Source organism: Bombina bombina, chromosome 1 (genome assembly GCF_027579735.1).
Source record: "Bombina bombina isolate aBomBom1 chromosome 1, aBomBom1.pri, whole genome shotgun sequence".
NCBI classification, from domain to species: domain Eukaryota; kingdom Metazoa; phylum Chordata; class Amphibia; order Anura; family Bombinatoridae; genus Bombina; species Bombina bombina.
The window spans coordinates 530,730,728-530,748,252 of record NC_069499.1 but is presented as its reverse complement, the minus strand read 5'-3'; the positions used below and the strand labels follow the sequence as shown (position 1 = coordinate 530,748,252).

The 17,525-nt window shown below is 44.4% G+C and overlaps 1 protein-coding gene across 1 annotated transcript in view; it reads left to right on the top strand.

Annotated features, from left to right (window-relative positions):
* CCNYL1 (cyclin Y like 1) overlaps positions 1–17,525 on the top strand; it is a 201,419-nt gene that overhangs the window by 62,367 nt on the left and 121,527 nt on the right. Inside the window, exon 3 of the mRNA XM_053698631.1 lies at positions 16,441–16,475. Within this exon, the coding sequence (XP_053554606.1) occupies positions 16,441–16,475 (35 nt within the window). The remainder of the gene's footprint in view (positions 1–16,440; positions 16,476–17,525) is intronic.

Below are 17,525 nucleotides of genomic sequence, written 5' to 3'. Positions count from 1 at the left end.
GCCTTGTCTGTGTTACTTCACAAAAAGCTGGCAGCTGTGCCAGATGTTCAAGCTTTTGTTCAGGCTCTGGTTAGAATTAAGCCTGTTTACAAACCTTTGACTCCTCCTTGGAGTCTCAATTTAGTTCTTTCAGTTCTTCAGGGGGTTCCGTTTGAACCCTTACATTCCGTCGATATTAAGTTATTATCTTGGAAAGTTTTGTTTTTAGTTGCAATTTCTTCTGCTAGAAGAGTTTCAGAATTATCTGCTCTGCAGTGTTCTCCTCCTTATCTGGTGTTCCATGCAGATAAGGTGGTTTTACGTACTAAACCTGGTTTTCTTCCAAAAGTTGTTTCTAACAAAAACATTAACCAGGAGATTATCGTACCTTCTCTGTGTCCGAAACCAGTTTCAAAGAAGGAACGTTTGTTGCACAATTTGGATGTTGTTCGCGCTCTAAAATTCTATTTAGATGCTACAAAGGATTTTAGACAAACATCTTCCTTGTTTGTTGTTTATTCCGGTAAAAGGAGAGGTCAAAAAGCAACTTCTACCTCTCTCTCTTTTTGGATTAAAAGCATCATCAGATTGGCTTACGAGACTGCCGGACGGCAGCCTCCCGAAAGAATCACAGCTCATTCCACTAGGGCTGTGGCTTCCACATGGGCCTTCAAGAACGAGGCTTCTGTTGATCAGATATGTAGGGCAGCGACTTGGTCTTCACTGCACACTTTTACCAAATTTTACAAGTTTGATACTTTTGCTTCTTCTGAGGCTATTTTTGGGAGAAAGGTTTTGCAAGCCGTGGTGCCTTCCATTTAGGTGACCTGATTTGCTCCCTCCCTTCATCCGTGTCCTAAAGCTTTGGTATTGGTTCCCACAAGTAAGGATGACGCCGTGGACCGGACACACCTATGTTGGAGAAAACAGAATTTATGTTTACCTGATAAATTTCTTTCTCCAACGGTGTGTCCGGTCCACGGCCCGCCCTGGTTTTTTTAATCAGGTCTGATATTTTATTTTCTTTAACTACAGTCACCACGGTACCATATGGTTTCTCCTATGCAAATATTCCTCCTTAACGTCGGTCGAATGACTGGGGTAGGCGGAGCCTAGGAGGGATCATGTGACCAGCTTTGCTGGGCTCTTTGCCATTTCCTGTTGGGGAAGAGAATATCCCACAAGTAAGGATGACGCCGTGGACCGGACACACCGTTGGAGAAAGTAATTTATCAGGTAAACATAAATTCTGTTTTTAAACTATTGTTCTTATCACCTCTGCCTTTGGCGCTCACTCCAAAATTCCACTTTATATATTTGATAACGCATGAAGACAGGGTCACAGTGTGGCTCCCTTTATCTTTATAGAATCTAGGGTAATACCCTCGGAAGGGGGCTATTGAACAGGGGGGAGTTTATAGCATAATATTGCATTTGTGTGAGATGAGGCTCTGTCAGTGGGGAACACAGTTCATAGCAAGGGATTGAGGCGGGCCTTTTCTCTTACATTGGTGTGTCCGGTCCACGGCTTCATCCTTGTGGGATATTCTCAATCCCTACAGGAAGTGGCAAAGAGAACACACAGCAGAGCTGTCCATATAGCTCCCCTCAGGCTCCGCCCCCCCAGTCATTCTCTTTGCCGCTCTAAACAAGTAGCATCTCAACGGGGGTGGTAAAGAGTTTGTGGTGTTTGTAGTTTTTTATTTCTTCTATCAAAAGTTTGTTATTTTAAAATAGTGCCGGCTTGTACTATTTACTCTGAAGCAGAAAGTGATGAAGATTTCTGCTGAGAGGACTATGATTTTAGCATCAGTAACTAAAATCCATTGCTGTTCCCACGCAGGACTGTTGAATACAGGAGAACTTCAGTTGGGGGGAACAGTTTGCAGGCTTAAAGGGACAGTATACTGTAAAATAGTTTTTCCCTTATGTGTTTACAATTGCTTTTTTTACCAACTGCAGAGTAAAAAATGTATGAAAATTAGCTTTTTAAGGTTTATTTCTGTATATTAAAGCTCTGATTTTGTGTTTTGAAGCCACAGCCTAATAAAATAGGTTGAGCTTGTAGGTATAATCAGATCTCATTACTGTATCACATTGTGCACATATACCTGCTTCTTTATCTTATATCTGTCCTTAAAACAATCACCAATACTTTGAGAGAACAATGGAAAATCAACATTTTATTACCTTATCTCTGGTTTATCACACTGGGAGTGTAATTTCTTCTGCTGGCTGTGTTTACAAAGCTTATCTATAGCTGGTACGCGCGGCCACAAACTTTCAGAATAGGTGGGGATACTACATGCTAAATTAACAATTTCAAATGCCAATATAAGGGTAAAGGAGCTACTTGTAAACAATTTAATACACTCCAGCAGGTAAAGTGGATCATTGGGAACAAATTAAAGGGGAGAAAATATTTGAGTAAACTGTCCCTTTAACTGCTTCAGGTATGATCAGTCATTTTTCTAACAAAACCCAGTAATGCTAGAAGACTGTCAGTAATCCCCATAGGGGAAGGTAAGCCATGTTTCTTAGACTATGTATAAAATAATGGCTTAAATAAAGGGCTTAGTTGCTGGTTGACACTTTTTTGGGCTTAATCGATTGCTTCTTAGCATAATTATTTATAGTTTAGGTGTTTTTGTGACTTATAAAAACGCTTATGGGGTTTTTAATTCGCCTGGCATTTGATTAGACTCCTAATCTCCTCAGAAAGGCCCCAGCACTTTGTAATGAAGAGGGAGGAGGCCTCATTTTCGCGCCTCAGTTGCGCAGTTGTTTTTGACAAGACAGTTCATGCAGCCTCACGTGTGGTGTCCTGAGACTTCAGAGGGACTTCAGACAGGCTTATTTCTACTGCAAATAATCCCTAAGGACGGCAAAGGCCTCAGCAGAAGCTGTGGCATAGTACTGTAGTGTGTTTAACCGGTCAAATTCATGTTTTAGCTCCGGTTTGGGCATTAAGGGGTTAATTGAGCTGAAAATTTGTGTGCAATCCTTTCAAAGCATTAGGATAATGTGGTGAAAATTTCATTAAAATCGGATGTTTCCTTGATGGTTATTTGATGTTTTGGTAATAAAGTGTGCACTTTTATTATTTAAAGACACAGTAACGTTTTTGTCAAAAGTATTTTTTATTGCATTTTAGTGCTGTCTAAGTCTGTCAAACATGTCTGAGCCTTCAGATAGCGCTTGTTCTATATGTTTAAAAGCCATGGCGGTACCCCCATTGAATTTATGTTTGAAGTGTGCTATAGCGTCCAAGCAGTTTAAGGACCATACAATGACACTTAAAAATGTAGCCCAAGATGTATCTTTAGCTGAAGGTAACGAGGAGAGTATTTTATCTTCCCCTTCTGTGTCAACACCAGTTATGCCCGCGCAGGCGATGCCCAGCACATCTAGTGCATCGATCCCTGTTACTTTGCAGCAATTAGCAGCAGTCATGGATAATTCTCTCGCAGCTTTTTTATCCAAACTGCCAGCATTTCCAAGAAAGCGCGATAGCTCAGTTTTCAATACAGAAAATGAGCAATTAGACGCAGCGGATAATTTATCTGTAGTGCCCTCACATCAATCTGACTTGGCGGTGAGGGAGGGCCTGTCTGAGGGAGAAATTTCTGACTCAGGAAAGGTTGCTCAGCAGGCAGAGCCAGATACTATAGTATTTAAGCTAGAGCACCTCCGCGCCCTGCTTAAGGAGGTTTTAGCTACGCTAGATGATTGTGACCCCTTGGTGGTCCCAGAAAAATTGTGTAAAATGGACAAATTCTTAGAGGTCCCGGTACACACTGATGCATTTCCGATACCTAAGAGGGTGGCGGATATTGTGACCAGGGAGTGGAAGAGACCAGGTGTACCTTTTGTTCCCCCCCCTATATTTAAGAAAATGTTCCCCATTGTTGACCCCAGAAGGGACGCGTGGCAGACGGTCCCTAAGGTGGAGGGGGCAGTTTCAACACTAGCTAAGCGCACCACTATACCAATAGAAGACAGTTGCGCTTTCAAAGATCCTATGGATAAAAAATTGGAAGGTTTGCTTAAGAAAATATTTGTTCAACAAGGTTTTCTTCTTCAACCAATTTCTTGCATTATTCCTGTAACCACTGCAGCGGCTTTTTGGTTTGAGGAACTAGAGAACTCCCTACAGAGGGAGACCCCTTATGATGAGGTTATGGACAGAATTCACGCCCTGAAGTTGGCTAATTCATTACAGATGCCGCTCTTCAGTTAGCTAAATTAGCGGCGAAAAATTCTGGTTTTGCAATCGTGGCGCGCAGGGCGCTTTGGCTAAAATCTTGGTCGGCGGATGTGTCGTCCAAAACAAAATTGCTTAATATTCCTTTCAAGGGTAAGACCCTTTTCGGGCCAGAGTTGAAAGAGATTATTTCTGATATTACTGGAGGAAAGGGCCATGCCCTTCCACAAGATAGACCTTTCAAGGCTAAAAATAAGTCTAATTTTCGTTCCTTGCGCAATTTCAGGAACGGACCCGCTTCTACTTCTACAGCCACTAAGGAAGAGGTTAACGCTTCCCAGTCCAAACCTGCATGGAAACCCATGCAAGGCTGGAACAAGGGTAAACAGGCCAAGAAGCCTGCTTCTGCTACCAAGACAGCATGAAAGGGTAGCCCCCGATCCGGGACCGGATCTAGTGGGGGGCAGACTTTCTCTCTTTGCTCAGGCCTGGGCAAGAGATGTTCTGGATCCCTGGGCGTTAGAAATTGTCTCTCAGGGGTACCTTCTGGAATTAAAGGACCTTCCTCCAAGGGGAAGGTTCCACATGTCTCGCTTGTCTTTAAACCAGACAAAGAGACAGGCATTCTTACTTTGCATAGAAGATCTTTTAAAGATGGGAGTAATACACCCAGTCCCAACTGCAGAACGAGGACAGGGTTTTTACTCAAACCTGTTTGTAGTTCCCAAAAAGGAAGGAACTTTCAGGCCAATTCTGGACTTAAAAATCCTAAACAAATTTCTCAGAGTTCCATCATTCAAGATGGAAACTATCCGGACAATCTTACCGATGATCCAGGATGGTCAATATATAACTACCGTGGATTTAAAGGATACGTAACTGCATATTCCAGAGAAAAGATCTTTTAAAGATGGGAGTAATACACCCAGTCCCAACTGCAGAACGAGGACAGGGTTTTTACTCAAACCTGTTTGTAGATCCCAAAAAGGAAGGAACTTTCAGGCCAATTCTGGACTTAAAAATCCTAAACAAATTTCTCAGAGTTCCATCATTCAAGATGGAAACTATCCGGACAATCTTACCGATGATCCAGGATGGTCAATATATAACTACCGTGGATTTAAAGGATACGTAACTGCATATTCCTATCCACAAGGATCACCATCAGTTCCTAAGGTTCGCCTTCATGAACAAGCATTATCAGTTTGTGGCTCTTCCCTTCGGGTTGGCCACCGCTCCAAGAATTTTCACGAAGGTGCTAGGGTCCCTTCTAGCGGTTCTAAGACCGCGGGGCATTGCAGTAGCACCTTACCTGGACGATATCTTAATACAAGCGTTGTCTTTTCACAGAGCAAAGGCGCATACAGGCATTGTGTTGGCCTTTCTAAGATCTCACGGGTGGAAGGTGATCGTAGAAAAAAGTTCTCTGTCCCCGGTCACAAGGGTTCCCTTCCTGGGAACAATAATAGACTCGATAGAAATGAAAATCTTTCTGACGGAGGTCAGGAAGTTAAAACTTTCGAATTCCTGTCAAGTTCTTCATGCCAATCCTCAGCCTTCTGTGGCTCGGTGCATGAAGGTAATCGGTCTAATGGTTGCGGCAATGGACACAGTCCCCTTTGCCAGAATTCATTTGAGACCACTGCAACTGTGCATGCTCAAACAGTGGAATGGGGATTATGCAGATTTGTCTCCCCAGATACAAATGGACCAGATAACCAGAGAATCGCTCCTCTGGTGGCTGTCTCAGGGAATGAGTTTCCGCAGACCTGAGTGGATCATTGTCACGACCGACGCCAGTCTCTTAGGCTGGGGTGCGGTCTGGAACTCCCTGAAAGCTCAGGGTCTATGGTCTCGGGAGGAATCTCTTCTCCCGATAAACATTATCAGATTTCAGTCGGACAACATAGAACTGGACCTGATGGCGTCCCGCAAGAACTCAAAAGTTCCCCTTTACGGGTCCAGGTCCAGGGATCCCAAGGTGACATTGATAGATGCTCTAGTAACGCCTTGGTCATTCAATCTGGCTTATGTCTTTCCACCGTTTCCTCTTCTCCCTCGGCTAGTAGCCAGAATCAAACAGGAGAAGGCTTCGGTAATTCTGATAACTCCTGCGTGGCTTCGCAGGACTTGGTATGCAGACTTGGTGGATATGTCATCGGCTCCACCATGGAAGCTGCTTTTGAGACAGGACCTTCTAATCCAAGGTCCATTCAAACATCCAAACCTAGTTTCTCTGCAACTGACTGCTTGGAGATTGAACGCTTAATTCTAGCTAAGCGTGGGTTCTCTGTTATAGATACTCTGAACCAGGCTAGAAAGCCTGTTACTAGGAAAATTTATCATAAGATATGGCGAAAATATCTTTGTTGGTGCGAATCCAAGGGTTACTCGTGGAGTAAGATTAGGATTCCAAGGTTGTTATCTTTCCTCCAAGAAGGATTGGAGAAAGGATTGTCAGCTAGTTCGTTGAAAGGACAGATATCTGCTCTGTCTATTCTGTTACATAAGCGTCTGGCAGCTGTGCCAGATGTGCAGGCGTTTGTACAGGCCTTAGTTAGGATCAAACCTGTTTACAGACCTTTGGCTCCTCCATGGAGTCTAAATTTAGTTCTTTCAGTTCTTCAAGGGGTTCCGTTTGAACCTCTACATTCCGTAGATATTAAGTTACTATCTTGGAAAGTTTTGTTTTTGGTTGCTATTTCTTCTGCTCGAAGAGTTTCTGAATTGTCTGCTTTGCAGTGTACCTCACCCTATCTGGTGTTCCATACAGATAAGGTTGTTTTGCGTACCAAGCCTGATTTTCTTCCAAAGGTAGTTTCCAATAAGAATATTAACCAGGAAATAGTTGTTCCTTCTCTGTGTCCTAATCCAGTTTCTAAAAAGGAACGTCAGTTACACAATCTAGATGTGGTTCGTGCTTTAAAATTCTATTTAGAAGCAACAAAAGATTTCAGACAAACATCATCCTTGTTTGTCGTTTATTCTGGTAAGAGGAGAGGTCAGAAAGCAACTGCTACCTCTCTTTCCTTCTGGCTGAAAAGTATCATCCGATTGGCTTATGAGACTGCCGGACGGCAGCCTCCTGAACGAATTACCGCTCACTCCACTAGAGCTGTGGCTTCCACATGGGCTTTCAAGAACGAGGCTTCTGTTGAACAGATTTGTAAAGCAGCGACTTGGTCTTCACTGCATACATTTGCCAAATTTTACAAATTCTATACTTATGCTTCTTCGGAGGCTATTTTTGGGAGAAAGGTTTTACAAGCAGTGGTGCCTTCCGTTTAGGTTACCTGACTTGCACCCTCCCTTCATCCGTGTCCTAAAGCTTTGGTATTGGTTCCCACAAGTAAGGATGAAGCCGTGGACCGGACACACCAATGTAAGAGAAAACAGAATTTATGCTTGATAAATTTCTTTCTCTTACGGTGTGTCTGGTCCACGGCCCACCCTGGCGATTTTAGTCCAGTCTAAAATTATTTTTGTAAACTACAGTCACCACTGCACCCTATGGTTCTCCTTTTTCTCCTAACCGTCGGTCGAATGACTGGGGGGGTGGAGGCTGAGGGGAGCTATATGGACAGCTCTGCTGTGTGTTCTCTTTGCCACTTCCTGTAGGGATTGAGAATATCCCACAAGTAAGGATGAAGCCGTGGACCGGACACACCGTAAGAGAGAGAAATTTATCAGGTAAGCATAAATTCTGTTTTTTGGTGCGTTTTTCTCTCGAGTGCAGGGGCAGTCCTGCATGGCACTCCATGTGACCGGGTGTAGCCTATGCAACTTCCTCTTTTTTGACCTGTGTTCGGTGGAGACGAAAGCTGTTCTTGTAGACCGGGTCATAGGTGGTGAGTGCCCCGACCATTGGAATATAAAGGTGCCATTTTTTTTAATCAATCCTGCAATAAATGTGCAAGCTATGGAGGACTCTGATATGTTAGAGGATACTCCCTCTTTATTTAAACCCATTAACTGTGTATATTGTGAGGAGGTTCCAGTCGAGCCGCCTACTCAACTCTGTTCCACATGCTTTGACAATATTGCTATTTAGTACGACTGAGCCGTCCACCTCTGAGGGTTCGCCACCCCGCGAGGTGCATTCCCTGCAATCATCTCCGATTACACAAGCAGTTCCCCAGGGCACTACTAATCCTCCTGCGGGAGGGGCCCTTTGGCCTCCAGACTTCGCCAATCAATTAGACGACGGTTTATGTGGCCATTAATGTGATGCCTCGTCCTAATCGCAAGCGGAAGGTACGGCACAGCTATCCTTCCCGGGGGTCATAGACTCTGTCTCTGGCAGATTATCCGCTGAGGAGGACAACTCCGACTTATCAGAGGATGTCACTTCTGGTTTCTGGGTCGGAATCGGCTACGTCTAGGCCTCCGTCGGCGGAGGAGCCTGATTTTAAATTTAAGATGGAGCATTTGCATTTTCTGCTGAAAGAGGTGCTTGCTACATTGGAAGTTCCGGAACAGAAACTACCGGAGGAACCTTCGATCCCTAAACTGGATAGGATTTATGAGGACAGGGTAGTGCCCCAGGCCTTCCCTGTTCCAGTCAAAATAGCTAACATTGTTAAGAATGAATGGGAGAAACTTGGTTCGCCCTTTTCCCCCCCTCTTCTTTTAAAAAGCTTTTTCCCCATCCCAGACACGCTGCCTGAACTATGGGGTACCGTCCCTAAGGTGGATGGTGCTATCTCCACGCTCACTAAGAGAACGACTTCTGCTAGAGGATAGCTCCTCTTTCAAGAAACCCATGGATAAAAAGATGGAATCCATGTTGCGGAAGATGTTGCAACTTACAGGGTTCGTTGTTTCAACCAGCGGTGGCTGGTGCGGCTACCTACTGGTGTGACGCTCTATCAGCAATGGTTGAGACTCCTTTCGATGAGATTTTAGGACGAATCAACGCCTTAAGAGTGGCTCATTCGTTCATTTGTGATGCTAACATGCAGATTATTTGCCTGAATGCTGAGACATCAGGGTTTTCTGTTTTATCCCGCAGGTCGTTGTGGCTTAGGTCGTGGTCTGCTGATATGACTTCTAAGTCTCATTTGCTTTCCCTCCCATTCAAGGGGAAAGTTTTGTTTGGTCCGGGCCTGGATTCCATTATATCTACGGTCACGGGATAAGAAGGATAAACCTAAGGGTTCTACTTTTCGTCCCTTTCGTGCTGACAAGTCTCAGCGACTGCAGCCTATCGCAAAGGCGGAGCATTCCAAGGGATCTTGGAAGCCAGCTAACTCTTGGAACAAGTCCAAGCAGAACAAGAAGCCCGCCGAATCAAAGTCGGCATGATGGGGCGGCCCCCAGCCCATCCTCGGACCATTTAGGGGGCAGACTATCTCTGTTTGCGGAGGCTTGGAGAAGAGACGTTTATAGATCCTTGGGTTCTGGAGGTAGTTTCACAGGGCTACAGGATAGGTTTCAAGTCTTATCCGCCCAGAGGCAGATTCCTCCGGTCAAACATATCTTCAAGACCAGAAAAGAGAGACCCCTTCCTAGGGTGTGTGAGGGATCTCTCATCTCTCGGGGTAATCGTCCCAGTCCCTCTAGCAGAAAGAGGTCTGGGGTAGTATTCAAACCTTTTCATGGTCCCAAAGAAGGGCACGTTGCGTCCAATTCTGGACCTAAAGGCCCTAAACAAATTTTTGTCAGTCCCATCGTTCAAGATGGAGACGATCAGGCCAATTTTGCCCCTGATTCAAGAGGGGCAAATCATGACGACTATAGAACTGAAGGACGCTTACCTTCATGTTCCAATCCACAATGATCACTACAGGTTTCCAAGGTTCGCCTTCCTGGACCAGCATTTTCAGACGGAGACCTCATACGACGAAATTATGGATAGAATTAAAGTGAATGTAAACTTTTATGCTAAAGTGCCCGGTTTTTAAAACTTCGATTAAAAACAAGGGCACTTTAATTCATCAAAATTTTCATTTCACTCCTGTTTTGAAAAAAAACTTACCTTTTAATCTTCACAGCAGCTCCATCTTCCTCCACCCGTTTCAAAGCCTCTTCCTGGGTCTAAAATGAGGCATCCGGATTCCTCCAATCACAGCAGTGAATCAGACACTGAATCCCCCAGGGGGGGAGCTGTGATAGGAGGATGACCTATCAATCATTTCTGACACCAGAAATGGCTTGTGAGACTGAAGGAAGCTGGTGCTGCTGTGAAGATTAAAAGGTAAGTTTTTTTACACAACAGGAGTGAAATGTAAATTTTGATGAATTAAAGTGCCCCTGTTTTTAATCAAAGTTTTAAAAACTGGGCACTTTAGCATCAAAATTTACATTCACTTTAAGGCTCTAAAGCTGGCTAATTCTTTTATCACGGATGCCGCCTTGCAATTAGCTAAGTTAGCGGCAAAAAATTCAGGTTTCGCCATTATGGCGCGCAGAGCGCTTTGGCTCAAGTCAAGGTCGGCCGATGTTTTGTCAAAATCTAAATTGTTAAATATCCCTTTCAAGGGGAAGACCCTTTTTCGGGCCAGAATTGAAAGAGATTATTTCAGAAATCACCGGGGGAAAGGGCCATGCTCTTCCGCAGGACAAGCCCTTTAAGGCTAGAAACAAAGCTAATTTTCGTTCCTTTCGTAACTTCAGGAGCGGTCCGGCTTCAGCCTCTACAGCTGCAAAGCAAGAGGGTAACGCTTCACAGCCCAAGGCAACCTGGAAGCCTTACCAGGGCTGGAACAAGGGTAAACAGGCCAAAAAGCCTGCAGCTGCTACCAAGACAGCATGAAGGGGTAGCCCCCGATCCGGGACCGGATCTAGTAGGGGGCAGACTCTCTCTCTCTTCGCTCAGGCTTGGGCAAGAGATGTTCACGATCCCTGGGCAGTAGAGATTGTTACCCAGGGATATCTTCTAGAATTCAAGGACTCCCCTCCAAGGGGAAGGTTTCACATTTCTCGTCTTTCTTCAGACCAGACAAAGAAACAGGCGTTCTTACGCTGTGTAGAAGATCTACTCACGATGGGAGTGATATGTTCAGTTCCAATTGCAGAACAAGGAACGGGCTTTTACTCAAACCTGTTTGTGGTTCCCAAAAAAGAGGGAACTTTCAGACCAATCCTGGATCTAAAAATTCTAAACAAATTCCTCAGAGTTCCATCATTCAAGATGGAGACCATTCGAACCAATGATCCAGGAAGGTCAATATATGACTACCGTGGATTTAAAGGATTCGTACCTTCATATCCCTATCCACAAAGATCATCACCAGTGTCTCAGGTTCGCTTTTCTGGACAAGCATTACCAGTTCGTGGCTCTTCCCTTCAGTTTGGCCACTGCTCCCAGAATTTTCACAAAGGTGCTAGGTTCCCTTCTGGCGGTGCTAAGACCGCGGGGCATAGCAGTAGCGCCCTTATTTAGACATCCTAATTCAGGCGTCGTCTTTTCCCAGAGCCAAGGCTCACATGGAGATTGTACTGGCCTTTCTAAGGTCTCACGGGTGGAAGGTGAACATCGAAAAGAGTTCTCTGTCCCCGTTCACAAGGGTTCCCTTCCTGGGAACACTAATAGATTCGGTAGAAATGAAAATATTTCTGACGGAGGTCAGAAGGTTAAAGCTTTTAGCTACTTGCCGAGTACTTCATTCCACTCCTCAGCCATCTATAGCTCAGTGCATGGAGGCAATCGGATTAATGGTAGCGGCAATGGACATAGTCCCTTTTGCTCGAATACATCTCAGACCACTGCAACTGTGCATGCTCAAACAGTGGAATGGGGATTACACAGACTTGTCTCCTCAGATACAATTGGACCAGAGGACCAGAGACTCTCTTCTCTGGTGGTAGTCTCAGGATCATCTGTCTCAGGGAACATGTTTCCGCAGACCAGAATGGATCATTGTAACGACCGATGCCAGTCTGTTAGGCTGGGGTGCAGTCTGGGACTCCCTGAAAGCTCAGGGCCTATGGTCTCGGGAAGAATCTCTTCTCCCGATAAACATTTTGGAACTGAGAGCGTTATTCAATGCGCTTCAGGCATGGCCTCAACTAGCTGCGGCCAAATTCATCAGATTTCAGTCGGACAACATCACGACTGTAGCTTACATCAATCATCAGGGGGGAACGAAGAGTTCCTTAGCGATGAAGGAAGTCTCCAAAATAATCAGGTGGGCGGAGGATCACTCCTGCCATCTCTCAGCAATTCACATCCCAGGAGTGGACAACTGGGAAGCGGAAGTCGTCAGACTTTTCACCCGGGGGAGTGGGAACTCCACCCGGAGGTTTTTGCTCAGCTGACTCAGCTATGGGGTACTCCAGAATTGGATCTGATGGTGTCCCGTCAGAACACCAAACTTCCTCTCTACGGATCCAGGTCCAGGGACCCCAAGGCGGTATTGATAGATGCTCTAGCAGCGCCTTGGTCCTTCAATCTGGCTTATGTCTTTCCACCGTTTCCTCTTCTCCCTCATCTGGTCGCCAGAATCAAGCAGGAGAAGGCTTCGGTGATTCTGATAGCGCCTGCGTGGCCACGCAGGACTTGGTATGCAGACCTTGTGGACATGTCATCTGTTCCACCATGGACACTGCCATTGAGGCAGGATCTTCTAATACAGGGTCCATTCAAGCATCCAAATCTAGATTCTCTGCGTCTGACTGCTTGGAGATTGAACGCTTAATTCTATCAAAGCGTGATTTCTCTGAGTCAGTTATAGATACTCTGATTCAGGCTAGAAAGCCTGTCATTAGGAAAATCTACCATAAGATATGGCGAAAATATCTTTGTTGGTGTGAATCCAAGGGTTACTCATGGAGTAAGATTAGGATTCCCAGAATATTGTCTTTTCTCCAAGAAGGATTGGAGAAAGGATTGTCAGCTAGTTCCTTAAAGGGACAGATATCTGCTCTGTCTATTCTCCTACACAAGCGTCTGGCAGAGGTACCAGACGTTCAAGCGTTTGCACAGGCTCTAGTCAGAATCAAGCCTGTTTATAAACCTGTGGCTCCGCCATGGAGTCTTAATCTAGTTCTTTCAGTTCTTCAAGGGGTTCCGTTTGAACCTTTATATTCCATAGATATTAAGTTATTATCTTGGAAAGTTTTGTTTTTGGTAGCTATATCTTCTGCTCGAAGAGTTTCAGAATTGTCGGCTTTACAGTGTGATTCACCTTACCTGGTGTTTCACGTAGATAAGGTTGTTTTGCGTACCAAACCTGGTTTTCTTCCTAAGGTTGTTTCTAACAAGAATATTAACCAGGAAATAATAGTTCCTTCTCTGTGTCCTAACCCATCTTCAAAGGAATGCCTGCTACACAATCTTGATGTGGTTCGTGCTTTAAAATTCTATTTACAAGCAACTAAAGACTTCAGACAAACATCATCCTTGTTTGTCATTTATTCTGGTAAGAGGAGAGTTCATAAAGCGACTGCTACCTCTCTTTCCTTCTGGCTGAAAAGCATCATCAGGTTGGCTTACGAGACTGCTGGCCAGCAGCCTCCTGAACAAATTACTGCTCATTCTACCAGAGCTGTGGCTTCCACATGGGCTTTCAAGAATGAGGCTTCTGTTGAACAGATTTGTAAGGCAGCGACTTGGTCTTCACTGCATACTTTTGCCAAATTTTACAAATTCGATACTTTTTCTTCTTCGGAGGCTATTTTTGGGAGAAAGGTTTTGCAAGCAGTGGTGCCTTCTGTTTAAGGTACCTGTCTTGTTCCCTCCCTTCATCCGTGTCCTAAAGCTTTGGTATTGGTATCCCACAAGTAAAGGATGAAGCCGTGGACTGGATACACCTTGCAAGAGAAAACAGAATTTATGCTTACCTGATAAATTACTTTCTCTTGCGGTGTATCCAGTCCACGGCCCGCCCTGGCAATTAAATCAGGTAAATAATTTTTTTCGTTTAAACTACAGTCACCAGTGCACCCTATGGTTTCTCCTTTTTCTCCTAACCTTCGGTCGAATGACTGGGGGGCGGAGCTAGAGGGTGAGCTATATGGACAGCTCTGCTGTGTGCTCTCTTTGCCACTTCCTGTAGGGAATGAGAATATCCCACAAGTAATGGATGAAGCCGTGGACTGGATACACCGCAAGAGAAAGTAATTTATCAGGTAAGCATAAATTCTGTTTTTCTTTTTTTCTCAATCCTTGGGTCCTGGAGGTTATCACCCAGGGTTACAGGATAGGGTTCAAGACTCATCCACCCAGGGGCAGATTCCTCCTGTCAACCCTATCCTCAAGACCAGAGAAGAGACGCCTTTCTAGAACGGAAGCTTACATAAACCATTAGGGGGGAACGAGAAGTTCCCTTGCCATGAGGGTGGTATCTCGAATTCTGGAATGGGCGGAGACCCACAACTGTTGGCTCTCAGCGATCCACATTCCGGGTGTGAACAAATGGGATGCCGATTTTCTCAGCAGACAATCGTTTCATCTGGAAGAATGGTCTCTCCATCCCGAAGTGTTTACAGAGATCTGCAACAGATGGAGGGACGCCGGAGATAGACCTCATGGCGTCCAGACTCAACTACAAGCTACCCATATACGGGTCGCGGTCCAGTGATCCCCAGGTGGAACTGATAGGCGCCTTGACGGTCCCTTGGGAGTTCAATCTAATTTTACATATTGCCACTTCTGCCTCGAGTGGTGACCCTCAAACAGGAGCAGACTTCAACTATTCTGATTGCTCCGTTGTGGCCACGGAGGACGTGGTTTGCGGATCTGGTGGGGATGTCGTCATCTCTATGGAGGTTACGCTGTCGCAGGGATCTGCTGGTGCAGGGTCCCTTTCTCCACCAAAACTCGATTCTTTCAGGCTGACTGCATGGAAATTGAACGCCTAGTCTTGGCCAAGAGAGGGTTCTCGGAGAGAGTGATTGACACTCTCATTCAGACCAGGAAACCGGTCACTCGTCGCATCTATCATAAGGTGTGGCGGACCTATTTATCCTGGTGTGAGGAACATGGATATCCCTGGCATAAGGTTAGGGTATCCAGGATTCTGCTTTTCTTCAAGATGGTTTGGATAAGGGCCTTGCCGCTAGTTCCTTAAAGGGACAGATTTTGGCCTTATTAGTTCTGTTACGCAAGAGGCTTTCAGAGCTTCCTGATATTCAGTCCTTTGTTCAGGCTCTGTCCAGAATCAGACCGGTTTTTAGACCTTCGGCTCCTCCCTGAAGCTTGAACTTGGTTCTTCAGGTTTTGCTCCATTTGAGCCTATGCATGCTCTTGACATTAAGATTTCCTGGAAGGTTCTGTTTCTTCTGGCTATTGCATCGGCTCGCAGAGTCTCTGAGTTAGCGGCCTTGCAACATGAACCCCTTTACCTTGTTCTTCACGTGGATGAGGCTGTGCTTCGCACTGGTTTGGGATTTCTTCCCAAGGTGGTGTCTGATCGGAACATCAATCAGGTGATAGTAGTTCCTTCTTTGTGTCCTAACCCTTCTTCGCCTAAGTTTTATTTTCAGGCCACAAAGGATTTCAGACAGGCTTTGTCTTTGTTTGTGGTGTTTTCAGGGAAGCGTAGGGGGCAGAGGGCATCTTCCACTTCACTGTCCTTTTGGTTGAGGAGCATTATCAGTTTGGCCTATGAGACAGCGGGGCATAAGCCTCCTCAGGATTACGGCTCACTCAACTAGGGCTGTGGCCTCTTTGTGGGCCTTTAAGAACAAGGCCTCTGTGGAGCAGATTTGTAAGGCGGCTACTTGGTCTTCCTTACATACTTTTGCTAAATTTTACAAATTTGATGTTTTTGCTTTGGCAGAAGCTGTGTTTTGGGGGAGAGGTTCAGCAGGCTGTGGTGCCTTCCGTCTCCCTTATACCCTCCCGTTTTTTTTTTCATTCAGTGTCCTCTAGAGCTTGAGTATTTGTTTCCACAAGTAATGAATGAAGCAGTGGACTCTCCTCTCTCTCTAAGATGGAAAACATAAATTATGCTTACCTGATCATAGTCCACTGCTCCCGCCCATTTGCTCCGGTAGGCGGACCTAAATTTAATAATATTCTTCTGGCACCATTTATACCCTGATATTTCTCCTACTGTTCCTTGTTCGCTTGGCAGAATGACTGGAGGAGTGGGGGAGGTATTTAAGCCTTTGGCTGGGGTGTCTTTGCCGCCTCCTGCTGGCCAGGTTCTTAATTCCCACAAGTAATGAATGAAGCAGTGGACTCTCCTCCCACAGATGGAAATTAATTTATCAGGTAAGCATCATTTATGGTTTGTTTTTTTTGTTTTTTGCCACATGAGAAAATCTTGCGATTCTGTAACCTTGATTATTTTTTTTTCTTTCTTTTATAGTAAGAGAAAAGAGGAAGAGTAACCACATAAATCATGTAAGTAACTCTACCTGACTTTATTGTAGCGTCAATCCCTAACCTGCTTCCTATAATTCAAACTATACTACCTTTATTGTTCTTCACTCCTTTTAAATATGTAAACGTTTATTTAAATGACATACACAATAAAACCTTCACATCCATAGGTGTGCGCTTTTTGTTAGCTTCAAAATGAACAGTTTTAACTTTTTTTTATGCAAATATATATATATATATATATATATATATATATATATATATATATAAAAAAATTTTTTTTATTATTATTATTTTTTTTTTTTTTTATATATATATTAACTTGCATTTCATACGTGGGAGCTTACTGTCTAACTAAACTGTCATAAGGAGCAAAACCAAACCACTCTGTAGTAATTTAGCAGCACATTTTCTTTCCTTGTATAATAGTGACATTAAACACTAAATGCTAGATAGAATGATACATTTAAAGAAAAGATTATTCAGAGAATAACATGTAGATGTAGTTTCATTGGCTGTTTAAATATCGACAAAATAAGTAACATTTTTGTGTCTGTAAAACTATGGGAGCTGCTATGTTCTAACTTAAGTTACCTTCTCTGCTGTGGCCAATTAGGGACAGTGATAAATAGGTCACTAGAGTTTGCAACCAATGGCTGTGTGGAATATAACAGTCTTCTGCACTTCCATTTCTAACAGGAACTGAAAAACTCACAATTCCAGAAAGGAATTACAAGAAAAGGGAATAAAATAAATGAAAGTATATTTCTTTCATGTAATTAGCAAGAGTCCATGAGCTAGTGACGTATGGGATATACATTCCTACCAGGAGGGGCAAAGTTTCCCAAACCTTAAAATGCCTATAAATACACCCCTCACCACACCCACAATTCAGTTTTACAAACTTTGCCTCCGATGGAGGTGGTGAAGTAAGTTTGTGCTAGATTCTACGTTGATATGCGCTCCGCAGCAAGTTGGAGCCCGGTTTTCCTCTCAGCGTGCAGTGAATGTCAGAGGGATGTGAGGAGAGTATTGCCTATTTGAATGCAGTGATCTCCTTCTACGGGTCTA